A 24,508-nucleotide genomic window follows, 5' to 3' on the forward strand; every position below is an offset into this window, starting at 1 on the left:
GGAAGGGTGCCAGGCAGGGGCACTAGGATGGCTTGGCCTGTTGTGGCTGATCTGGATGGGGAGGGGATGAAGGGCTGGGGGAGGTGACATCAACCCACATAGCTGGGGACCTAATTCGCCTTGTGCATTGCGCCCAGCGGGCAGGGCAGAGCCTGGCACTCACCCACGCCCACCGCCAGAGCAGCACAGCGAGGCTGGCATAGCAGCCCTGCTACGCCATGGACTCAGGGCTGGACGGGCCCCCAGTGCCTCCCCCTGCCCACCCGGCAGGACCAAGCACCATCTGGACCCGCCCTGACGGGTTTGTCGCGCCCGCTCTTCAATACCCCGGTGCCGAGAGTCCACAGCCCCCCAGGCGATTTACTCGTGGTGCAGCCCCCCAGGCAGGACACTTTTCCGAATGTCCCAACTGGCCGCAGGTTGAGCCGGTTGGTTCTTGTCCTCGCCTCAGTCTTAACGAGAATTTCTCCCTCTCCACGAAAACCGCTCTCGTGTCCCGCAGTCTTCTCGTTCCCAGACTAACCGAGCCCGGTTCCTTCAGCCTTGCCTCCTAGCTCCTGTGCTCTAGACCTGCTCTTCTCTGGGCCTTCTGTTCGGCAGAGGCTGGGAATGGATCACGTGAGGATTCCCGGTTCTGTTCCCTCCCTCCAGGGCACCTGGCACTGGCCACTGTGGACACAGGACCCTGGGCTGGAGGGCCCCTTGGTCTGACCCAGTCTGGCCGCTCTTACGGTCTCCAATTTCACGCCTTTCCCACGTGGGGCCCAGAACTGGACACAAGACTCCAGCTGAGGTCTAACCAGCGCAGAGCAGCACAGAGCAGAACGACTCCTCGTGTCTGGCTCCTGTTCATGCGCCCAGAACCATGTTCGCTTACCTTGCAAGTGACACTCTGTTCACTCAAGTTTAACTTGTCCACCCTGACCCCTAGATCCCTTTGTGCCGGACTCCTCCCTAGCCAGTCGCTTCCCGTTCTGTGCGTGTGACACGGATTGTTCCTTCCTAAGTGGGGCACTTCGCACGTGTCCTTATTCAACTTCATCATATTGACCTCCGACCACTTCTCCCGTCTGTCCAGATCAGTTTGAATTCTGACCCTATTCCCCAGAGCACTTGCAACCCCTCCCAGCTCGGGATCATCTGCAAACTTAATAAGCGTCCTCTCGATGCCAATTTCTAAATCGCTGATGAAGATATTGAACAGAGCCGGTCCCAGAACAGAGCCCTGCGGAAACCCAACTTGCTCTGCCCTTCCAGCAGGACTGTGAACCATTAATAACTACTCTCTGGGAACAGTTGTCCAGCCAGCTATGCACTCACCTTCTAGTAGCTCCATCTAAGTTGCATTTCCTTAGTTTATTGAGAAGAACATCATGGGAGACCGTATCAAACGCCTTACCGAAGACTAGAGATACCACCTCCACCGCTTCTCCCTTAGCCACAAGACTCGTTCTCCTATCAAAGAGAGCTAGCTGATTGGTTTGACAGGATTTGTTCTGTACAAATCCACGCTGGCTGTTCCCTAGCACCTTATCTTCCAGGTGTTTGCAGCTGATTTCCTTAATTACCTGCTCCCTTATCGCCCTCGGCACAGAAATTAAACGGACTGATCTGCAGGTCCTCGGGCTGGTCTTATCTCCCTTTCTATAGCTGGGTTCTCTATTTGGCCTTTTCCTTCTTCTGGAATCTCTTCTGACTTTCCCGAGATGACAGCTAAAAGCTCAGACACCTCCTCTCAGCTCCGTGAGTCGGGGCAGCTGCAGGGGAGGGGGGAACACCAGTGATGTGACCACTGCGTGACTCTGCCCCACCCCACCCTCCCCCTAGCTTAGCCTCTGACCCCTCGTTTCCCCGGCCGGTCCCCGGGAGACGTCTGATCGCTGCCCCCAGGCCCGGCTGCCCTGCCCCTGCAGGGTTACTGCTTCCCCCTCCAGCCACGGGCCCTCGGCGTCCTCTTGCGCCCTGGATCCTCGGTCCCGTGTCCCTCGCTGGGCCATCCTGCGCCACGGCTCCAGCTGCTTGTGCTGTTTCTGGCCCCGTCCTACCCCCACCCCGGGGTTGGGTCTCCCTTGCAGCCCCACCCCAGATGTGGCAGGAGCGAGGCCGGGCAGGCGGGAGAGTCCTTGCACTACCCTCAGGGCTGTGAATGGCTCCTACTGCCACTGCCCACCCTGCAGCCACCCCCATGGGCTCGCCTGGCTCGGGGGGGCCCCCCACCTCCCTCGGCCACAGCAGCAGCCTTGCGCTTTGCTGCCTGGGTCCAGCCCCACAGCAGGACCCTTTGGCCAGTGGCTGAAGCCACCCGCCTGGCTCACCGGCCGGGGGGCCCGATCCCTGCGAGTGCCGCGGCAGAGCCGGGCCAGGAAGCACCGCGGCCCCGTGGCTGTGGAGAATCACTTTACTGAGACAACAGCCCCAGCGGGGGCAGACAATGAACAACCAATTGGAGCAACTCCTGAGAGAACCAGAGAAGGGGGCGAGCGGGGCCGGGAAGGGGGGCTGCCAGCAGGGGCGTCCTAGGGAATTGTAGCTGCTCCCCCAGCGACGCACTGGCCTGGTGCCAGCACCCCACAGAATCACAGTGCAGGCCCTGCCCCATGGGGGACCCGACGGGGCACAGAGATGGGGGACCCAAGCCAGGGCACAGCAAGACCGCTCCCAGCCCCGTGCCCGGCCCAGCACATGGGGGCACCCCAGAGGTCTGGGGAGCCCCCAGGGTTGCAGCTGGTCCAACATGTCGCCTGCACCCGGAGCAAGCGCCCCCGCAGCCAGCCAACGGGGCCCACTCATCCTCCCCCAGCACCCCACGCAGCAGAGCCCCCTCCGACCGGAGCCAGGGCAGCGAACGGCACGAGTCTGAGAGACCAAGGATTGGGCAGGGGCAGGGCCGGCGGGAGGCTGAGGGGCAGGGCCCTGCGCTCCAGGCAGAGCTATGCAGGGGTCAGGCAGCCCGGAGCAGGCAGAGACCCCCTCTGCCCCCCCACAAGGCTTGGGTGGGGATGGGCAGCAGCCACCAGGGGTTGGCTCCCAGAACCGAGGGCCCGATGCTGGACACGTGTGTGGGGGCAGCTGGCGGATCTGCCCAGGGCATTGGCACGTCGCAGCAGTTCGTCCCTCCGCCAGACAGACTGGGCGCTGGGCCTGGCTCCGGGCAGGGCGGAGGGGGGGCTGATTTGGTGCTTTGTGGCCGTCGTGTGGGGCAGCCCTGGGCCGGGCCAGGCAGCGGGGACGGGGCAGGAACTCGCCCAAAGGGGGGGCAGCCCGGCCGTGGGACCAGCGCTCTCGGGGGGCTGCCCCTCTTCACGCCCCACTCCCGTGCTGCCCGGCTCAGAGCGACGTCTCCTGCACGACGTAGGTGTGTCCGCCCTCTGCCCGGGCGTAGCCTTCGCCCGCCGCCTCCTCGCCGTGGGCCAGGCCCCCCACGGGGCCGTTCAGCGTCCCGTTGCTGGTCTTCTCCGGGGCAGCGAGCGCCGGCTCCGCGCAGCTCCCGTCCTGCGCAGGGAGAGACGAGCACGATGGGGGGAGGGGCGGGGGCTCTCCGCTCGGCCAGGCCGTGGCCCCGCGGGCTCAGGGAACGGGGCTGGCACCACGGCCCTGCCCCCCTTCCCTGTCAGACCCAGCGGCCGCCATTCCCAGCCCTGCTCTCGGGCTAGTGCCGGAGCCAGCTCCCCTGCGGGGGGCAAACCTCCCTCCCTCAACCCCCGGCCCCTGCCCAGGTGGGAGCCCGCTCAGAGCAGAGAGGCATGGACCCAGGTGCGGCTCCCCGGGGCGCCCAGCACACGGGAGGAGCCCCCCTCAGCAGGCAGCGGGCGACTGCCGCCGCGCCAGGCCCAGGGCCAAGCGCCAACTGCACCCGGTCCTTGCCGAGGGCGGCACCCAGGGAGCAGCGCTGGGAACGGCTCGACCCTGGCGCTGGGAACGGCCCCTCCCTGGCGCTGGGAACGGCTCCATCTCCGGCGCTGGGAACGGCCCCTCCCTGGCACTGGGTCGCAAGGCCCCTCCTTAGCACTGGGAACGGGCCCTCCCTGGCGCTGGGAACGGCTCCATCTCCGGCGCTGGGAACGGCTCCATCTCCGGCGCTGGGAACGGCCCCTCCCTGGCGCTGGGTCGCAAGGCCCCTCCTTAGCACTGGGAACGGCCCCTCCCTGGCACTGGGAACGGCTCCATCTCCAGCGCTGGGAACGGGCCCTCCCTGGCGCTGGGAACGGCTCCATCTCCGGTGCTGGGTCGCAAGGCCCCTCCTTAGCACTGGGAACGGCCCCTCCCTGGCGCTGGGAATGGCTCCATCTCCAGCGCTGGGAACGGGCCCGTCCTTGGTGCAGGGAACGGCCCCTCCCCAGCACTGGGCATTTCCCTGAGCAGCCGCTAGGCCGGCCGGTCCGGCGCCGGGCTCCAGTGCAGCCTCCCTGCTCTGGCCAGCCTGGCCACAGGGCGCACGCGGGCCCTGCCCAGCCAGGGGAACAAAGAACCCGGGGGGGGCCCAGGCGCCCCGTTCACCTGGACAGAGGCTCGGCTGGGAGGAGGGGGCGTGGGTCAGCCGGAGCCCACGGGCACGGCTCAGACCCCCGGTGGAGGGGGGTGCAGGCCCCGGGGCCCAGAGCGAGGGGAGGCCCCGAGGGGCCCTAGGCAGAGACAGGCTGAGGGCCCAGACACGCTGCCGGGCCGAGGGGGAGGAGGTGCACAGGGCCTGGCCCCGAGAGCCAGCGCGACCCATAGGCAGGCAGGGCTGTCGCGCCTGGGCCCCGGGGAGCTCAAGCCCAGAGCCCCAGGCCGGGCGGGGCAGACACACCCGACTCGGGCTGGTCTGGGGGGCAGACAGAGCTGGCCCGACCCCCTGGGAAGTGGGTCCCGGCCCAGCCACTCACCTCCGTGGGGCTGTCCACCCCGCAGCGCAGCTTCGCCCGCCACCGGGGGGGCAGACAGCACAGCAGCCGCGGCAGCACGGGGTAGATGGTGCGAGGGTTGACGGACGCTCCCTTGGTGGGGCCTGCCAGGGCGGAGGGACAGAGCACAGGGGCTTACGTGGGGCTCCCCCCACGCTGTCCTGCTCCCGGCTACCCCCCACTTCAGCCTGCCAGGGGGCCAGGGGAGGGCAGGGCCGGGCCTTGGCCAGGGCTCCCTGACAGCTGAGCGCTTGGGGGCGCCAGGGGAGATGCAGGGGCCGCTCGGCGGATTCGCAGCGCCCACAGCCAGCAGGGGGCGTTTCTCCTGGCAGTGCACAGCCACACGTGCCGGGGCGCACAGAACTTTTATTCCGCACATGGATGGAAAAAACGAGAGGCGCCCCCGGCCTAGACCCTGCCCTCCCCCGGGGCCGCCAAGCCCCCGGCCTAGACCCTGCCCCCCCCCCGGGGCAGCTGAGCCCCGGCCAGGAGCTAGCAGCCCCTCCTGGCTCCTACCAGCAGTCCTCAATCCCCTGGGGGTCCCGTTCCGGACAGCCGGGCCTGGCCGTGACCCCGGCTCGGGGCTGCTCCTGGGCAGGGGGAGGGGGCACGGCCCAGCCTAGGGCGAGGACTGGCTGGGGCGGGTGCCCAGGACAGACCCACGGACAGTGGGAAGTGCCGGCCGGCAGGGCCGGGCCCGAGGCCGGGACAGGAGCTGCCCTTGGGGAGAGACAGGTTCCCCTGATGGCACCCGGCTGGCTGGACGGATCTGGGCCCGCCTGGCTCTGGCCAAGCCAAGGGCCAGGCCGAGGGAGAGGTGCTGTGGGGCAGCGGCAGGCCGTGGGGGACACGGCCCCCCGGGCAGAGTCGCGGCTGAGGCAGGAGAGGGGCTCGGGGCGCCCCAGGGGCCCGGCCCGGCGAGCCGTACCTGTGAGCAGGCTGACCAGCAGGCCCACCAGGATGACGGTGGTGGAGTTGTGGGCGCTGTACCACATGTACGACAGGTTGTAGAACCGCCGGAGCCCCGACAGGCTGGGGGGAGGAAGAGCCGGGTTAGGGGGCAGCCTGGGGGGCTCCGCTCCGGGGGCTGCTGCGGGTTGGGCGTGGTGCGCTTCCAAGCCCCCCAAGCTGGGCACGCCCCCTCCCCCCGCGGGACGAGCCTTCGGCCGCCCAGCCAGCATCCTTCCGCTCACCCCCACCCACGCAGCGAGCGGCGCCTGGGCACTGACACGGCGGCGCCCACAGTGGTGCACACGTGCTGGGGTAGGGCCAAGGGCTCGGAGGGGCTCAGCAGGCAGGGCCCAGGAGCTCAGAGCTGGGGCCGGGCCGGATGGGATCGGACTCCCCGCAGCAGCGCCTGGGCTGGGGGTGGCAGCTCTGGGGGAAGGGTCGGGCCCGGGCAGGCCCCTGTCCCACACGCAGCTCACAGGCCACGCAGCCAAGAGGGAACTGAGCTCGAGCCCCCCTCCCCCCACGGCCGGCAGGCTCAGGGACGCCCCCCGCTCACCGTCTGGGGGCCGGGGTGGAGCTCAGCAGGGTGGCGGCGATGGCCGTGCTCAGGCTGCCGTTCGGGGGGAAGTCGGTGCCGTTGGGGAGCAGAGGGGCCGCGGGAGCCGCCCGCGGGTTGCACACCAGGTTCCCGATGCCGATCCAGAAGGCCATGGCCAGCCCAGCCACCAGCCCCACAATCGCACCCTGCAGGTGGGAACAACAGGCAGGGGGTGGCTTGCAGGAGCCCCAGGGGAACCCATCCCCCAGTGCAGCCTCAGTTTCCCCTGGGCTGTTCCCTCAGGACTCTCAGCAGCTGGGCCCAGGCCTGCCCCAGCCAGGTCAGCAGGGCCCAGGGAGGAGGCAGGGAGACTCACGGTGGGGTTGGCGCACGGGAAGAACATCCCCAGGCAGAAGAGTCCCAGCAGCGGGCCGCCCACCATGCCGAAGATGCTGATGGCTGCCTGTGAGGAGAGAGCAGGGTCTATCTAGCTCTTTTTTGAATCCTGTTATAGTTCTAGTCTTCACACATCCTCTGGCGAGGAGTTCCACAGGTTGACTCTGCACTGCATGACGAAAAACTTCCTTTGGTTTGTTTTAAACCTGCTGCCTCTTAGTTTCATTTGGTGACCCCTAGTATTTATATTGTGGGAACAAGTAAATAACGTCTCCTTATTCACTTTCTCCACCCCACTCATGATTTTATAGACCTCTCGCCTATCCCCCTTTAGTCGCTTTTCTAAGCTGCAAGTCCCAGTCTTTTTAATCTCTCTCCATATGGGACCCGTTCCAAACCCCTCCGCATTTTTATTGCCCTTCTCTGAACCTTTTCCAATGCCAATAAAGCTTTTTTGAGATGAGGCGAGCACATCTGTCCGCAGTACTGAAGCTGTGGGTGTCCCATGGTTTTATAGAGAGGCACTAAGATATTCTCTGTCCTATTCTCTCTCCCTTTTTTAATGATTCCGAACATCCTGTTGGCTCTTTTGGCCGCTGCTGCCCACTGTGTGGACGTCTCCAGAGAACGATCCACAATGACTCTAAGATCTCTCGAGTAGCGGTAGCTAAATCAGTCCCCATCGTATTGTACTTACAGTTGGGATTACGTTTCCCCATGTGGATTACGTTACATTGATCAGCACTAAAATTCATTTGCCATTTTGTGCCCAATCACTCACACTGGTGAGATCTTTTAGAAGCTCTTCCCAGTCTGCCCAGAACAGTGTGTGGCAAGAAACCACCCAGCAATAGCTGGGGCTGCAAAATCCTCCTTCCTTGCCTCTCGGTTACAGTTCCCACTTCCCCGCTGTGTGGCTGGTGTAATTGTTTCTGTTTGCGGCGTGCCGAATGCTGCGGGCAACCCTCAGCAAAGGGGGCACAACTGGTCAGCAACTGACGTTACAATTTGAGTCGCCAGCGTTGCCGGCCGGAGGGACCCGACCCCTTGGCGGCTCTGGCGCCCGGCGGGGAGAGCTGGGAGCCCGCACATGCCAGGCCTGGTTAGCAGTGGTTCCGTGCACCGGCTGGCGAAGGCCCCGTCCCGCTGGGCTCGCGTGTCCTGGATACGTGTGGTTAGATACGTCCTAGAGCTTTGAAAGGGGAGGGGCGCAGCCTGCAGGGCAGCAGAGATCACAGAACACTGAGCAGAGCCAACCGCGCAGGCATTGTGGGACACTGGCGGAAGCCAGTTCTCTCACCAAAACAAACAGCAGACAGTCCACGCTGGCTGTTTGTCAACAAGGAAGGGAGGGGAAAAGACAAAAGTCTCTCACAGGGGTGGACGTTTTTTGTTGCCAAAAGTCACATTGTAGCGTAAACACGCTCGCTGTTCTGTCACCAAAAGGCAGTGTCTGGTGACAAAACGTGCCAGTGCAGACTGAACTCAGCCAAGCGTGGAGGGAATTGAGCCGCTGAAAGTTGTGTAAATGTGACAGAGGGACAGTGTTGTGGGAAGAGAATTCTTGGTTCTCTGCAGCCATTCAGAAGGAAAAATGGGCCCTTTTCCAAAGGAATGTCTGTAAAAGAGCCAGGCAGAGAGACAATCTGATTGAAATCATTTGACTATAGATGCTTTAGTCAGATTTGCTAAAAGAAGAGAAGGGGTTTCTACTGGAACTGCCCCAAACGTATGAAAGGGAACGTAATCTAGGAACGGCCGTGTACAAATCATCGAAGCAGAATGTCTGTCTGTCTGTCTGCGTGCAAACATTGCGGAACTGTGTGAGGCGGGGTGAGGGTTTTAAGACCTAACCACTACGCCTGATTTGTAAAGCCCTGCTTTGCAGGCGTAACACAAATTGGTTTTGTTTTCAATAAGGCCATTTCATTCGGAGTTGCAAAACTGACCGACGTTTTGCCAGGCACCGGTAATTAGCGTTGTTTGGCTTTGGAATGCAGCATTTCACCCGTAAGGTACCTCGGTGCTTTTAACAGCTCAATCTCTTATAGATCGAGTCGTGGCTGTGACAAGGGGCAGCCAGAGCCGGGACGATGGGGCGGGATTCTGGATTTTTTGGTTTTGGTAACAAAATAGCAGACGAGGGCTGGAGGAAAAGAAGAAGAAAAAGGCAACGTTCGGACCACTGAGCCTTATGCGGGTTCTGAGTCATGGACGCTTTGACAAGGGCACATGAAAACCGTCAACACGAAAGAAAGATGAAACCTTATGCAAAAATTCATATGGCCAATGCAACGTTATAGAAGTTAAACTATGGAAGGAACGTGCATCCTTCTGGGGGCATATAAAGTGTGTTGTAGAAGGGGTACCCCCCCACAAACAACACATGCTACTTAATTAATTAAAATCCTACGAGGGCTCCCAGAAGGAGCCAGGTTAGCTTGTGTTCTCTCAGCCAGAGGGCTGTTTTGGAAACAGGAGTTCCAAGTGAAAAGCAATCACAACTCCGGAAGTTGATAGACCCCTTCTAAGACAGAGTCTGCGAGCCGCTGACAGCTTTGGATTCAAAGGCAAGCCAGAAAGCGTCTGTGCGGATGCCAAATTGCCCAGCAGCTGGGAAGGGAGAGAACCGCCCACAAACAGCACACAGGAGCTGCAAGTAGTGAATATACCTGGCCAGCGAACAAACGACCTGAAATGAAAAAGCTCCGATCCCGGCCCTCCAGAAAGGAAGGTGGAAAAAGGCGTCCCGCCTAAGAGTAAGGGGATTGGTTCGGCCTATGCAGGGAAAAGCCCTGTGCACACAGCGCTGACATCGGAAGGTAGATGTAAAAGGGGCCCACTTGTCTGCATGACACCCCGACCTTCCCATTCACACGGACCCCAAGAACATCACTACACTAACGCCTGTGCAAAGACCACAAGAGGGCGCCGAACACACGCTGGCCCCAAAGACAAATTGCTCAAACAAAAGGCCTGGTGGAAGGAGATACTTACGAACACCCACGTGTAAGAGATCGATGCGAACGTTCCGTTTAACACGGGGCCCGTTTCGGCATGCTAGAACGGTAACCGGAAACTCACCCGCTCTCCGCTACCTCGAGAATAAACTTAACGCAGCACCGCAGAGAAAGTACTGCAAACCTGGTCTGTAGCACAAGAAGAGAAACTGAGGCACATCACCTCACAACTTTAGTGACCGAACCGTGGGATAGTTCACCCTAAACCCTTCAGGGGTAGAAGCCATTGAGACCTGGCCTGCCTGCAGAACACAGCCACAGACAGCGATGGGGGTAATGCCCCTGTTTTGCCTGCAATCAGCAAGGATCCCGGTAAAAGAAAGGAGCAGAAAAATGTTCCTTTCTGTGGTTCAGAGAACCAGGCAACACTGGTACGGGCTGAAGAACCACCCAGAAGCCCCCGGATCCGCTGTCCAGACAGAGCGCAGGTCTGCACTGTTGGCCACGCTGCTAGCATCGCTGGGAACTGGGGTTCCACGCATTAGGCAGAGCAGGGTGACTGCACCTTCCAGCAGCGTTGACAGACCCGGTGCCGCAGAAGGGCAGAGGCCGGGGACCGGCGGGAGAACATCCGCAGGCGGGAGGGGCACTTTGAAGGCAGAATGCGCCTGGGGACACTGTCGGTGGGACCGGCCCCGGGCAGCGAGGGGATGGGGAAGCATTGGCTGCTGGAACCGATCAGGGATAACCGGCAAGCCCTGCTGCACAGCACTGGAAGCAGGGGAAGGAGTCTGGCACAGGAATCGGGAGGCATCGCAAGGGGCAGGACAGGGAAGGGGCAGCTGCCTGACCACTAGCTCCGCGAGAGCGACTGGGTTGGTCTGGCCGGCAGCAGGGTGGGGAGCCTAAAGAGGCTCCCAGAGGCGGGTACGAGTGGGGCAGGCGTTGGTGCGGAGGCCTGGCACACGAGCTCAGCGCTGGCACAGCTGAAATACAAGAGCGGGGAACGCCCCTCGGTGCTTCCGTCAGCGCTAGAAGCAGGCAAGGCGACGCGGCCAGCCGGGCACCCGCAAGGGGAGGAGGGTTCGGTGGAACCAATACAAGCAGAGGGGTCCGGAGCCCGGACCCAGGCGCGGGAGACAAGTCACCAACTGGTCAGTCTGGTCCGGGAAGGCACACGAGGAAATTCGCCTCTGGGAGGAAGAAAGGGGTCGTGGGGAATGTTACAGGAGGGGAGAGACGCTACACGGCAGGGAGGAAACTGGTAAATTTCACCCTTGCGCAAAGATCCCATGTGTTCTAGGAGCAGATGCAGGACCTGTACGCCCCGCAGACCTATTATCCAGCCAGCAGCACCCGCGGGAATCCAGCCACCAAGAACCTGGCTGGTGTCCCCCCCCCGCTCAGCATTCCTGGGCAGAGAAAGGAAGCCAGCGATGGAAAGCCCCGGAGAGGTTTCAGCGTGTGGGGACGTGCGTGCGAGGTGCTGCCTTTACGAGAAAGAGATGGATGTTCGATGTTGAGAGACAAAGGGACCCAAAGGCATACAAAGGAGGAGTCGTGGTGTGGCTCCTTAGGGTGCGTCTACACAGCGCAGGAATTTCAAAACAACAACGCGAGCGTCTACACAGTTATTTCCGTTATTTCGAAATCACAGGCGGCTTATTCTGACTTCTGTCAACCTCGTTCCACGAGCAACAACACGTCTTCTGGAATAGCTGTGTCCAAATCGCTCCTCCCCGGCGCCTCCCGGGGCTCTAACTCGACGTAGCCCCACATTAGGGGAGCCTGCCCCGGACTCACTTTGAGGTGTCCCTGCAGCGTAGACACGTTATTTTGGAGTATTTCCTCCGGAGTGGCTTATTTCGAAATAAGCATGCCAGGTAGAGGCGCCCTTAGAGATAGCGGATTTATTGGGGCACAAGCGTTTGTGGGTAAAACCCACTTCACCAGATGTCTGTCTGACAGATGCACGGACTGACCTAAAGGCGGCTGTTGCGCATGCAGGAAGGGACGTGCTTGTGTGAGGAGTCGCTGTCCAACAGCAGTAGCAGATGACGAGGAACCGAATTTCATGACTCCTTTAGTTAATTGATGTTTCGCAACATTACAAAGATTCAGAGCTGGGATGTTGGATGCTATATGCCTGTATGGAAGGTTAAACTACAGTCGCATCCCAGTGTAACGCCTGTCACCGTCAGTGCAAACGTGGCCACGGTAAGAAAAGTGTCAATCCACCCTACGTCAGTCACACGCACCGCGTATTGCCCACACAGGAGAACAAGCCCCTACTGAAGCGGAACAGGAGAATGCAGAAATCACTCGGGCACGCAGGGCGTCACTCCTGGCGATTAAGGTGGGGGGTTTCTGCAGGCGGTGTGCGAAAGCGAACAGCTCACCCTGCTGCGGATGGGAAAGTAGCGTGCACACGGTTAACCGATGACGGGTTAACCTTCCCGGTGACAGGCAGGCTCCCAGGACGCACAGGGAGCTGGCTTAAAAGCGGGTTCCCGGTGCGCACCGACTCCCAGGGAGCTGCCTCCCCTGGTGCTGCTGTCTGTATATCAGAAGCACAGGGGGCAGGCAGCAGTCAGTCTGCTGGGGAGCCGGCCCACGTGCACTGGCTCCTGGGAAGCTGTCTGCGTGGAGCCGCGTAGCTGCTGCCTTTTGCAGCAGTTCCACGTTCACTTAAACACATTTTAACACCCCCACTGGGATCCAGCCGGCCTTTGCGGTGAGCAGACGGCTTGGCTGCTGGGTGGCGAGGGCGCTGGAAGGGCGCAGGACGCTGGCTGCAGAGGGGCAGCAGGACAACTCCTATTTCTAGGGATATTTTGAGCATTCAAGTCTTGCATTTTCCGTGCGCGAGGGTTTATGCTGCAGACTCTGGCGAGCCATTCGGAGTCAAAACAGAGTCAGGGTTGTTGTTTTCGTAGGAAGGGTTTCGACTGAGACGGGGCTTGTGCGGCTGTTCGTGCTGAAGCAGAGATTGCCACGGTCTAGTGGAAGAAGGGAACGACTCTGTAACCTTGCTGTGTCTGAGCGCGGCGCGTGGGAGAGAAGGGTGAAGGCCTCAGAGCAGAGGCGCCAGACGTGACTGCGTATCAAGAGGGCACGTTGGTGACCCGGGACTCCGGGGGAAAGGGCTGCGGACAAGACACCGTGTCCAAACCAGCACAGCCTGGCAGCGCAGAAAGGAAACGGAGCCAGAGATGACAAACCGCCGCCCGAAAAGCAGCTTCGTGCCAACCCTGCTGCTCCGGGTGGAGACGCCCCGTTGGAAAAGGAGGGCCCCTTCCCGTCCCAGCCGGGCTCCTCCCCCCATTCTCGGCTGGAGCCTCGGCCAGACCCCTCCCTTGCACTTGGCCTACCTGCTGACTGCTTGGCCGCTGTTCTCGCAACGAGCCCAGTGCATTGGTATTGTCCTCCCCCTCTAAAGACCCCCTCAGACCAACAAGGGCCTGTCAAACCCCAGGAGGCAGGGCGGAGCGCTGGACGCCAGGGGCGGGAGCGGTGGTGTCCGTGAAAACGTCGCCGAGGGGAGGAGTGAACGGACTCAGCCTCTCAATGCAGCCGGACTGACGGAGCAGCCGCCGTTAGCGGGAGTCAGAATCCCAGAGCGGGCAGAGACCTCAGGAGTCGAGTCCAGCCCCCTGCCCAAGGCAGGACCAGCCCAACTCAACCATCCCAGCCAGGGCTTGGGCCAGCCGGGACTTATACACCCCTAGAAATGGAGATTCCACCCCCTCCCCAGGGAACCCAGCCCAGGGCTTCCCCACCCGCCTAGGGAAACAGTTTGTCCTAATATCCTAGACCCCCTGACTGCAACTTGAGCCCATTGCTCCTTGTTCTGGCACCTGCCCCCACTGAGACCAGCCTCTCTCCAGCCTCTTTGGACCCCCCTGCAGACTGAATCCCCCCTCACTCTGCTCTTCTGCAGACTGAACAAGCCCCAACTCCCTCAGCCTCTCCTCATAAGTCATGTGCTCCAGCCCCCTAATCATTTTGGTTGCCCTCCGCTGGACCCTCTCCAATGCGTCCACATCCTGTCTGTAGCGGGGGGCCCAGAACTGGACACAATACTCCAGATGCGGCCTCACCAAAGCCGAATAAAGGGGAATGACACCTCTGGATCTGCTGGCAATGCTCCTCTTAATGCACCTAATATGCCATTAGCCTTCTTGGCTACAAGGGCGCCCTGGTGACTCATCTCCAGCTTCTCACCCACTGTAACCCCCAGGTCCCTTTCTGCAGAACTGCTACTTAACCAGTCAGTCCCCAGCCTGTACCAATACTTGGGATTCTTCCATCCCAAGGGCAGGACTCTGCACTTGTCCTTGTTGAACCTCAGCAGGTTTATTTTGGCCCAATCCTCTAATCTGCCCAGGTCACTCTGGGCCCTTCCCTGCCCCCCAGCGTATCCCTCTCCCCCAGCTTAGTGTCATGCGCAGACTTGCTGAGGGTGAAACCCATCCCCTCCTGCAGGTCACAAAGACCACCCCTTAGTGGGGGGGGGGGCTGCTCAGGAGGCTCCGTCCTAAGGGCATCCAGCACCCGCGGCGAAGACACGGAGCTTAGGATGGTGTGACGGGCTGTTCCAACAGCGCGACGGGCTGTTCCAACAGCGCGACGGGCTGTACCAACAGCGCGACGGGCTGTTCCAACAGCGCGACGGGCTGTTCCAACAGCGCGACGGGCTGTTCCAACAGCGCGACGGGCTGTTCCAACAGCGCGACGGGCTGTACCAACAGCGCGACGGGCTGTTCCAACAGCGCGACGGGCTGTTCCAACAGCGCGACGGGCTGTTCCAACCCCACATGGGGGTGGTGAGGGCTAACCTGGCGGAGGAGGCCCTGCCCCTTGGCCCGGCTATAAAGGCTGTGGAGTGGCTCAGTTGGGACCCCTCTGGGGAAGGAGGTGCTGCTGGAGGGAACAGCTATTGACTCTGGCCACTAGGCCGCGCTGCCCTGCGGGAACAGGGTGTAGATATTGACTCAGGCCACTAGGCCAGGCTGCCTTGCGGGAACAGGGTGTAGATATTGACTCTGGCCACTAGGCCGCGCTGCCCTGCGGGAACAGGGTGTAGATATTGACTCTGGCCACTAGGCCAGGCTGCCTTGCGGGAACAGGGTGTAGATATTGACTCTGGCCACTAGGCCGCGCTGCCCTGCGGGAACAGGGTGTAGATATTGACTCTGGCCGCTAGGCATGAACGGGATGTTCTTTGGGGACCAGCCCCAGGCTCAGAGCTGCCAGGCCCCACTCCCGTGCCAGAGACACGAGCAGAAGTGGGGTCCCCCGGATGGGCCTGATCCTGCCTGGCCGGGCAGCCAAGCCCACCTGCCATCTGTGGTCTGTGGCGTGCGACTAGCTAGAGGGGGCCTTGGCTGTGGAAGGAACGCCACCCCCCCCTCCGCCCCCCCGGGGAGCAGCAGGGCAAGTCCTTACCCAACTGGCTGCCAGTCCCACCCGACAGGTCCGCGGAGGGGAGGGCAGGCTGGGGCTGCCTGGGGGGGCAGCAGCAAATACCCCTGGGGGCGCGGGGGGGGCTGCGAGTTACTGCAGAGTCTCTTCCCGGTGGCCCATGTGCTGTGGGACCAGCTGATCCCCAGATCTGAGGTCGGGGAGGAACGCTACCCCCATGGCCAAGACACGGTGGGGGGGGGGGGGGGGGGGGGGGGAGTTGTGCTAGGATCAGTGTGTGTGGGGGGGGGGGGGTTCCATCGCTGGGGAGCAAATGGGGGGTCAGGACGGGCCCTTCCGGCCTGGCAGCCCCTGGGTTATGCTCTGAACACAATGTCCTTCGGCGAACGGCCAGACCCCCCCCCCCCCCCCCCCGAGCCAGGGCGGCGTCACTACCTGCAGCACGGGGCCCATCATGGAGGACAGGTAGGCCATGCCCAGGCACAGCAGCCCGTAGCCGAGAGCTGGCAGGGGGAGAAGGGGGTTAGAGGCTGCAGCAGCCTGGCCAGCGTCACGCAGTACAGCCACCGGCACCGGGCACGGCCTGGGGGTGCTATCAGAGTGAGGGGGGCAGGGCTGGGATGTCGGGGGGGCTCCAGGTCGGAGTGAGGGGGCAGGAGGGCAGGAGGCTGCAGGTCGGAGTAAAGGGCAGCAGCAGGGCTGGGGGGCAGGGGGCTGCAGGTCGGGTGTGAGGGGCGCCGGCAGAGCCGGGGGCAGGAGGCTGCGGGTCGGGGTGAGGGGCACCGGCAGAGCCAGGGGGCAGCGGGGCTGCAGGTCGTGGTGAGGGGCACCGGCAGAGCCAGGGGGCAGGGGGCTGCAGGTCAGGGTGAGGGGCACCGGCAGAGCAGGGGGCAGGGGGCTGCAGGTCGGGGTGAGGGGCAAACGGCAGAGCCAGGGGGCAGGGGGCTGCAGGTCGGGGTGAGGGCACCGGCAGAGCCAGGGGCAGGGGGCTGCAGGTCGGGGTGAGGGGCACCGGCAGAGCCAGGGGGCAGGGGGCTGCAGGTCGGGGTGAGGGGCACCGGCAGAGCCATGGGGCAGGGGGCTGCAGGACGGGGTGAGGGGCACCGGCAGAGCCAGGGGGCAGGGGGCTGCAGGTCGGGGTGAGGGGCACCGGCAGAGCCAGGGGGCAGGGGGCTGCAGGTCGGGGTGAGGGGCACCGGCAGAGCCAGGGGGCAAGGGGCTGCAGGTCGGGGTGAGGGGCACCGGCAGAGCCAGGGGGCAGGGGGCTGCAGGTCGGGTGTGAGGGGCACCGGCAGAGCCAGGGGGCAAGGGGCTGCAGGTCGGGGTGAGGGGCACCGGCAGAGCCAGGGGGCAGGGGGGCTGCAGGTCGGGGTGAGGGGCACCGGCAGAGCCAGGGGGCAGGGGGCTGCGGGTCGGGGTGAGGGGCGCCGGCAGAGCCAGGGGGCAGGGGGCTGCGGGTCGGGGTGAGGGGCACCGGCAGAGCCAGGGGGCAGGGGGCTGCAGGTCGGGGTGAGGGGCGGCCGGCAGAGCCAGGGGGGCAGGGGGCTGCGGGTCGGGGTGAGGGGCACCGGCAGGGCTGGGGGACAGATCCCTGGTAAGAGGAGAAGATCCGAGAGACCTGCCTGCCCGGTGCAGCCTCTGGGCCCTGGCGGGGGGTTGGGAGGACACCTCACCCCACCCCACCCTCCTCCCCTCCTCAGGAGCCGGACTCACCCAGCAGCTTGGAGATCAGCGTGGCGCGGGACTCCCGCATGCCGGGGAAGTGGGGCTGGATCAGGTCCTGCATGGTCACCGTGGCCAGGGAGTTGAAGGCGGAGGAGATGGTGCTGCAAGGCAGAGGGGAGCTGAGCAGGCAGGTGGGGAGCCCCAGACAGCCCAGGGGCACGGGGGGGCTCAGCACAGGCCCCAGGCCGGCCGCACTGCAGCCTGCGGTCGGAGCTGCAGGTCGGGGCACTCACCTCAGGGAGCCGCTGAAGAGGCAGGCCACGAAGAGCCCGGGCAGGCCGGGCAGGTCCTTCAGCACATCCATGACAAAAGTACAGAACCAGCTGCAGAGCAGGGAGCGGGTCAGAGCGCTGGCCAGGCAGGGGAAGGAGAGGGGAGCGGGCGGGCCGGGCGCCCGCCAGGGGAGGGAGAGGGGAGCGGGCGGGCCGGGCGCTGGCCGGCAAGGGGAGGGAGAGGGGAGCGGGCGGGCCGGGCGCCCGCCAGGGGAGGGAGAGGGGAGCGGGCGGGCCGGGCGCCCCGCCAGGGGAGGGAGAGGGGAGAGCGGGCGGGCCGGGCGCCCGCCAGGGGAGGGAGAGGGGAGCGGCGGGCCGGGCGCCCGCCAGGGAGGGAGAGGGGAGCGGGCGGGCCGGGCGCCCGCCAGGGGAGGGAGAGGGGAGCGGGCGGGCCGGGCGCCCGCCAGGGAGGGAGAGGGGAGCGGGCGGGCCGGGGCGGCCCGCCAGGGGAGGGAGAGGGGAGCGGGCGGGCCGGGCGCCCGCCAGGGGAGGGAGAGGGGAGCGGGCGGGCCGGGCGCCGGCCAGGGGAGGGAGAGGGGAGCGGGCGGGCCGGGCGCCGGCCAGGGGAGGGAGAGGGGGAGCGGCGGGCCGGGCGCCGGCCAGGGGAGGGAGAGGGGAGCGGGCGGGCCGGGCGCCCGCCAGGGGAGGGAGAGGGAGCGGGCGGGCCGGGCGCCCGCCAGGGGAGGGAGAGGGGAGCGGGCGGGCCGGGCGCCCGCAGGGGAGGGAGAGGGGAGCGGGCGGGCCGGGCGCCCGCCAGGGGAGGGAGAGGGGAGCGGGCGGGCTGGGCGCCGGCCAGGGGAGGGAGAGGGGAGCGGGCGGGCCGGGCGCCCGCCAGGGGAGGGAGAGGGGAGCGGGCGGGCCGGGGTCTCCTTGCACACTCAGGCTGGACTCCATGCATCAGGCAGCCAGGTAGGTTTCCCTTCCCGCAGCTGAGCCCAGGGCCCTGAGGGGAGCCAGGCCCAGGCCGTGCCAGGAACCCGGCCCCGCCGGCCGGCACTCGCCCCCACTCACCTGGTCGGAGGAGGCCTGCTCTGGGCTGCTGAGAGCTCGTGCTCCTGGTAATAGGCAAACATGACGAGGCCGGTGAGGCAGCTGAGGCAGAGCACGACCTGCTGGCAGGGGAACACGGCGTAACAGGAGCTGCGAGGGACGAGGGGGGCGTTATGGGCGCGTGCAGGGGGGGACACGGGGGGGGGAGGTCTGAGGCCGGCTTGGCACAGGGAGCCGGCTCTGTGGCTGGGAACATGCTGGCGTCCCGGGCAGGACTGCGCTGCCCCGGGCACGGCCTGGGCGGCATCGTGGGCATGGTGGGAGGGCTGCAGGTGGGAGAGGGCGGAGCTGCTGGGGCAGGGCTCCCGTGCAGAGCGCCCCCCGCCTCCCTCCACGGCTCCCGCCTGGCGCGCCCCCCCCCATGGCTCCCGCCCAGCATGTCCCCGCCCCCCTCCCCCCCACAGGTCCCGCCCCCCACTCACAGCTGGGCCTCCCGCTCGGAGCGGGAGCTGAGGTAGCGCTGCACCTGGGCCTGGTTCACGCCGTACAGCGACAGCATCATGAAGACGCCGCCCACGGCCAGGGTCCAGAAGGTGTGTCGCTCAAAGGGGTCGGGGTCCAGGCTGCAATGACACAGAGGGGGCAGGTGGGGCTGGGTCCCCACGGAGCACTGGGGCTGGGGGCTCCGTGTGTCTGCCCACCCCAGGCAGGGCGCCCGCTGGGCAGGGCCGTTTCTCCGTCCAAGGCAGGTGCTGCACCGGGCCGTGGCTGGGCCAGTGCCCCCCAGGCAGGCCGGATCCCCCAGCCAGGGCTGAGCTGGCAGCCCCCAGGGGCGGCCTTGCGGGGGAGCAGGCAGGGGGCCTCCAAGGTTCACTCACTCGACCCCCGAGATCTTGCCGTGCTCCGTGGCCAGCTGCCAGACCCGGCCCATGCCGCCCACCTTCATGGTGCCCACCACGATGACGGCCAGCTGCCCGGCGAACATCACCACTGTCTGGAAGACGTCGGTCCAGATCACGGCCTTCAGCCCGCCCTGCCGGAGGAAGGGCCCGGCCCAGGCTGAGCACCGCCGGCTCCCCGCGGCCAGCGCACCCAGCACATGGGGGCGGGGGCAGACCGAGGGCAGGGGGACACTGAGGGGCGGGGGGACACCGAGGGAGGGGAGGGGGACTCTAGTGACATTCCCCAGCAGGCAGACCGCTGTGGCGGGGGGCTGCTCCCTGGCGGGGGCGGGGGTCCAGCTGGGGCAGTGGGGGAAGGGGTCCGGCTGGGCCCCCTGCCAGCTGGTGCTTCCTGCCCTGGGCCAGGGCGACTGCTCCTCTGCTCCCGCTTCACCTCCCGGTGGCCCAGGGGCTCCCCAGAGTGGCCCCCGCCCCCCCGCGGCCCCAGCCAGCGCTTACCAGGGTGGTGTACAGGGTGCAGACCAGCCCCATGGTGAGCACTGCCCCCCAGAGGTCAAACTGAGTCACTGCAAGCAAAACACCAAGCTCAGGACAGCGCCCCGAGGCCCGTGGGACCGAGCGACATGCCAGGCTGAGCCCACGGCCCGGCTGCCCCCAGCGGCCCGGGCACCACAGGCCTCCAGCTGGGCCTGAGCTGTGCTCCCGATGCGAGAACCCCCCGGACCTGCCCCCCCAGGGCTCCTCCGGGCTCTGCCAGCCAGAGGGGGCTCAGTAGCGCCCAGTGGCAGAGAGTCCCACAGGCAGGGCTCTCTCCTCTCGGTGCCCCCGACCCTCCCTGGCCCCCGGCTCAGAAGGAAAAGCAGCCGCCCCGCCCCCCGGACCAGCCCAGCCCAGGGCCCCGAGCTACCTGCGTTGAGAGCCAGCGCGGGCGCGTAGAGAACCACCCCCATGTAAATCACCTGCAGGGAGACAAGCAGCAGCCGTTACGGTGCCGGAGCGCACGGGCAGCCAGCCGGGCCATGCAGCGCCCCCGCGGGCTGGCACAGGGCACGGCAGGACGAGGGGGGATTCAACAGCCAGGAGGCGTGAGGCTTAGCAGCTCTCCCCAGAGCCAGGCATGGGCCAGGCAGCTGGGGGGGCAGAGAGCTGGGGGCAGGGTAGAGCCCACCTCTATGCTGGCCCCACACACACACTGTGCCCCATGGCCCCAGGGGCCTGGCTGCAGCCCCCAGCACCTGCCTGCTCAGCAGGGAGGCAGATTAGGGTGTCGGGGGGGAGCTGGGCCCGGGCCCAGGGCCATGCCCGAGTCGGAACCAGCAGCAGCCTGGGCCCCTTCCCGCCGGGTCACACGGGCGCTCACCATCTGGAAGATGAAGGTGATGGTGCCGCACACGCGCACGGCCTTGTTGAAGCGCAGCTCCAGGTACTGAGAGCGGAGAAGGGAGAGACGCAGGGATGAGCGGGACACGCGCACCACGCACACACACGCCTGCACACGCACACACACGCCTGCACACGCACACACACGCCTGCACACGCCACCTTGGCATACAAGGCTCACTTCCACCCGCTGGCCCCACGGTGCCCACAACCCAGGAGAGGGGATCTGCACTGGCATTGTCCAGCTCCCTACCCACCAGCCCCTCTTTGGGGTGCCTCCCATCCCTCCCCTGCCCCTTCCAGCCCATAGCCCCGCCCATCCCTCCACTGCCCCTTCCAGCCCATAACCCCGCCCCCCCGTCGCCTCACCTGCCCCTTCCCAGCCCATAGCTCCACCCACCAGCTCACTGCCACACCCACTCCACTTCACCAGCCCTAACTTGCCTCCCACCCGGTCCATCTCCCTGCCTGCCCCCCCCGCGGCCCCCACCTCGTAGGCGGCTGGTGAGGCGGAGGCGGTAGAAGATGGGGATGAAGACGTGGGCCGGGATGAGCAGGCCCAGGGAAGTAGCAGCAGCCCAGGAACCAGTACTCGGTGCCTTCGCGGTAGATCTCGGCCGGCACGCCCAGGATGGCCACGGCCGACTGGAAGGTGGCCAGCAGGGACAGGGCCACGGGCAGGAAGCGCATGCTGCGGTTGGCCAGCAGGAACTCCTGCACCGTGCGCTGCCCCCCCGCCGCTCAGCGCGTAGTACAGCCCCACGGCCGAGGACAGCACCAGCAGCAGCACGAAGATGGTGTAATCCGCCGCCGTGAACGCCATGGCCACCGCCGGGCGCGCTACAGTCGCCTGTGCCCGCCGGCTCTGCCCCGGCCTGCCATGCCGGCTGCCCCGGCCCCGGCTCTACCGGCCCCGGGCCATGCAGGGCTCGCCGGCTCGCTCACGGGCAGCCCGCCCGGGCCTGGGTCCCCGCCAGCATCACCGAGCCGCCAGCTGGAAGAGGATGGAGAAGTTGGCGAGCAACACGGGCAGCTCGCCCCCCGCCCCCGATCCGTCCCGCGCCAGGGTCACGCGCCGCTGCCCAGCCGGCTGGGACCAGGTGCCCGCGGCCCAGGGCTGCCCTCTCACCTTCTTCCCACGGGCAGCCAGCCAGCGCGGAGGCAGCGCAGCAGGGACCTTCGCTCCGGCGGCTCCGACTAATCTCGCCCCGCTCAAGGACCCGCGCTGGGCTGAGCACCCTGCGGCACATGGGAGGGGACGGGCACGTTAACCCCTTCACGCCTGCACAGCCCGGCGCGTCCCTCCCCAGCCCTCGGCGCAGCGCGGGGAGCTCTGCAGCCTGCCCCGGACCTCCCCTTGCCTCCCCGGCCAAGTCTCCCCAAGACACGCCCAGCCACACACCACCATCCTGGCCCTCACCCGCCCCACAGGCAACAGGAAACAGCCAAACAACCGCCCAGCCCAGCCCAGCACATGGCAAACACCCCACCCTGGAGTCCTGGCCCCCAGCCTTCCCTGCTCTAACCACTAGCCCCACTCCCCTCCTTGGCTGGGGAGGAGAACCCAGGAGTCCTGCCTCCCTGCACTGCCCCCGCTCTAACCACTAGCCCCACTCCCCTCCTTGGCTGGGGAGAGAACCCAGGAGTCCTGCCTCCCTGCACTGCCCCCGCTCTAACCACTAGCCCCCACTCCCCTCCTTGGCTGGGGAGAGAACCCAGGAGTCCTGCCTCCCTGCACTGCCCCTGCTCTAACCACTAGCCCCACTCCCGTCCTTGGCTGGGGAGAGAACCCAGGAGTCCCCACCCTGCCCCATTTCCTAACCCACCAGACCCCCCCTCCTTGCCCCAAGGCAGGGACAGGACCCAGAAGTCCCCAGCCAGAGCCCCTGCTCTAACCCCCCAGGCTCCCCCCCCTCCCATAGGGGAGTCCTGATCCTGCCCCGTTTCCTACCGGACCAGACTCCCGTCCCCTCCGAGAGCCAGGGAGAGGGGCCAGGAGCCCTGGCTGCCAGACACCCTGCTCTGTGGACGCTCTGCAGGGCTGTCCCTGCCCTGAGTCCCGGGCTGGTCCTCTTCTGCCCCGCAAAGGCGGCTGCCTGGTCCCTCACGGTGCCGCCCCCAGCGCCGTGGCAGAAGCCAGACAGCAGAGGTGTCGGGTCTCCGCTCCCCGGGCCTGGGGGCCGGGTCTTTGCTGGGCTCTGGCTCCCTCAACAGCCTCTCCCTGCCCGGCGCCGCTCAGCCAGCTCCCCGCTGAGACCGGGCTGGGCCGCGCCTGCAAGCCCCGGGCAGGACGAGCAGTTCCCTGGCTCACAGAAGGACTCTCTAAGCAGCGGCTGTTCACAGGGGCAGGGCTCCTGCTGGATCCAGCCCCGTCATGCCCCCCTCCCCCCGGCTTCCCTACGCGCCAGCAGGAGAATGTGCTGTAATGTTTCCATTACCCCGGGGCGTGCCTCAGTTTCCCCATCGGTGGCTCATTCCCCTGGAGGGAGACGCGAGCGTTTGTTCCCAGGGCAGGCGGGACACTGAACAGGACTGGCCGCCATCCCCGAACGACCGAAAAGCCAGTGACGCTGGGGGCTACAGCCTGGGGGAACGGGACCCTGGGGGGGGGGAGGGTCAGGCACATCAGGGGGGTCGTTCCCAACGGGACCCTGGGGGGGGGGAGGGTCAGGCACATCAGGGGGGTCGTTCCCAAGGACCATCCCCAGAGCCTGCACCCGGCCCCAGCCCAGTGGGGGAGAAGGAAGGCTGCTGAGTGGGCGACCCCACAGGCTAGGGGCAGGCAGGAGGGTGAGGGGCCCATTCCCGGACTGCAAGTGGGGCAGGCAGGGCAGCGGCCTGGATTCCCGGTGCCCACGGCTGACCCTGCGCGGTGCCACAGAGGAGAGGCTGGGGGGGGGCACGGCCGGGGTCTGGTACCTGCAGCCCAGGGCTCCTGGCACCAGTGCGTCGCCAACCCCACATCAGGCTGGGGGCAGGTTCCTACCCACGGGCAGCCGGGGGCCGAGCAGGGCCAGGGCGCAGGGGAGGGGCCGGTGGGGGCTCAGGCCTGGCCGGGGCCGCTCCGCTCGGAGGCTTTGTCCCAGGAGGAATTTTCTGGGCATATTTGCTGGGATTAAGGCTCAGCCTGGGGCTGCGTGTCTGGGCTCGCCTGGGGCGGGGAGCCGGATGGGGCCAGGCGGGCAGTGACCCCACAGCCCCCCTGCGGGCCCCCATTCACAGGGGGCACCTCGTGCTGCGGCCAGTGAGGGAGCGGCCACCCCGGGCGCTGCTGGCTGCGGGGGGGGGGGGGGGGGTGTGTGTCCTGCACGTGCGGGCAGTGACCCGGCTGTCTCCCCCCCCCCGCCTGTTACTCCGGCCGTGCTGGGGTCAGCATGGCTCTACCCCCCGCCCCCCCCCACCGGCAGAGGCGCTGCACTGGGGGCGCTCCCCACGCTCCAGGCGGGGCCTGCAGGCGGGTCACAGCCAGGGAGGTTAAAACGGCGCCACGCTAACTACCCCCCCCGCTCCCACGCGGGCTCCCCCCCCGGCAGCGCACCCCACGCGAGCTTCCCCCCCCGGCAGCGCGCCCCACGCGAGCTTCCCCCCCCCGGCAGCGCGCCCCACGCGAGCTCCCCCCCCGGCAGCGCGCCCCACGCGAGCTTCCCCCCCCCGGCAGCGCACCCCACGCGGGCTCCCCCCCGGCAGCGCGCCCCACGCGAGCTCCCCCCCCGGCAGCGAGCCCCCCCCCCCGGCAGCGCGCCCCACGCGAGCTTCCCCCCCCCGGCAGCGCACCCCACGCGGGCTCCCCCCCGGCAGCGCGCCCCACGCGAGCTCCCCCCCCCGGCAGCGAGCCCCCCCCCCCGGCAGCGCGCCCCACGCGAGCTCCCCCCCCGGCAGCGCGCCCCACGCGAGCTCCCCCCCCGCAGCGCGCCCCACGCGAGCTCCCCCCCCGGCAGCGCGCCCCACGCGAGCTCCCCCCCCGGCAGCGCGCCCCACGCGAGCTCCCCCCCGGCAGCGCGCCCCACACGAGCTCCCCCCCCGGCAGCGAGCCCCCCCCCCCGGCAGCGCGCCCCACGCGAGCTCCCCCCCCCGGCAGCGCGCCCCA

At 66.3% G+C, this 24,508-nt stretch overlaps 1 protein-coding gene across 1 annotated transcript; it reads right to left on the reverse strand.

The window, feature by feature from the left end:
* Nucleotides 1-2,384: 2,384 nt before the first annotated feature.
* Nucleotides 2,385-22,809, reverse strand: SLC5A6 (solute carrier family 5 member 6). Its single transcript, XM_075914521.1, is given in 20 exon segments — nucleotides 2,385-3,492; nucleotides 4,866-4,987; nucleotides 5,812-5,915; nucleotides 6,391-6,578; nucleotides 6,749-6,835; nucleotides 15,588-15,655; nucleotides 16,866-16,978; nucleotides 17,111-17,200; nucleotides 18,161-18,289; nucleotides 18,622-18,762; nucleotides 19,018-19,172; nucleotides 19,540-19,607; nucleotides 19,949-20,000; nucleotides 20,402-20,467; nucleotides 20,912-20,920; nucleotides 20,922-20,984; nucleotides 20,986-21,156; nucleotides 21,158-21,415; nucleotides 21,551-21,660; nucleotides 22,373-22,809. Coding segments are annotated over 18 exon segments (1,878 nt in total). The 5' UTR covers nucleotides 21,245-21,415; nucleotides 21,551-21,660; nucleotides 22,373-22,809; the 3' UTR covers nucleotides 2,385-3,327.
* Nucleotides 22,810-24,508: the final 1,699 nt, after the last annotated feature.

This window comes from Pelodiscus sinensis, unplaced genomic scaffold (assembly GCF_049634645.1).
Source record: "Pelodiscus sinensis isolate JC-2024 unplaced genomic scaffold, ASM4963464v1 ctg111, whole genome shotgun sequence".
NCBI lineage: Eukaryota > Metazoa > Chordata > Testudines > Trionychidae > Pelodiscus > Pelodiscus sinensis.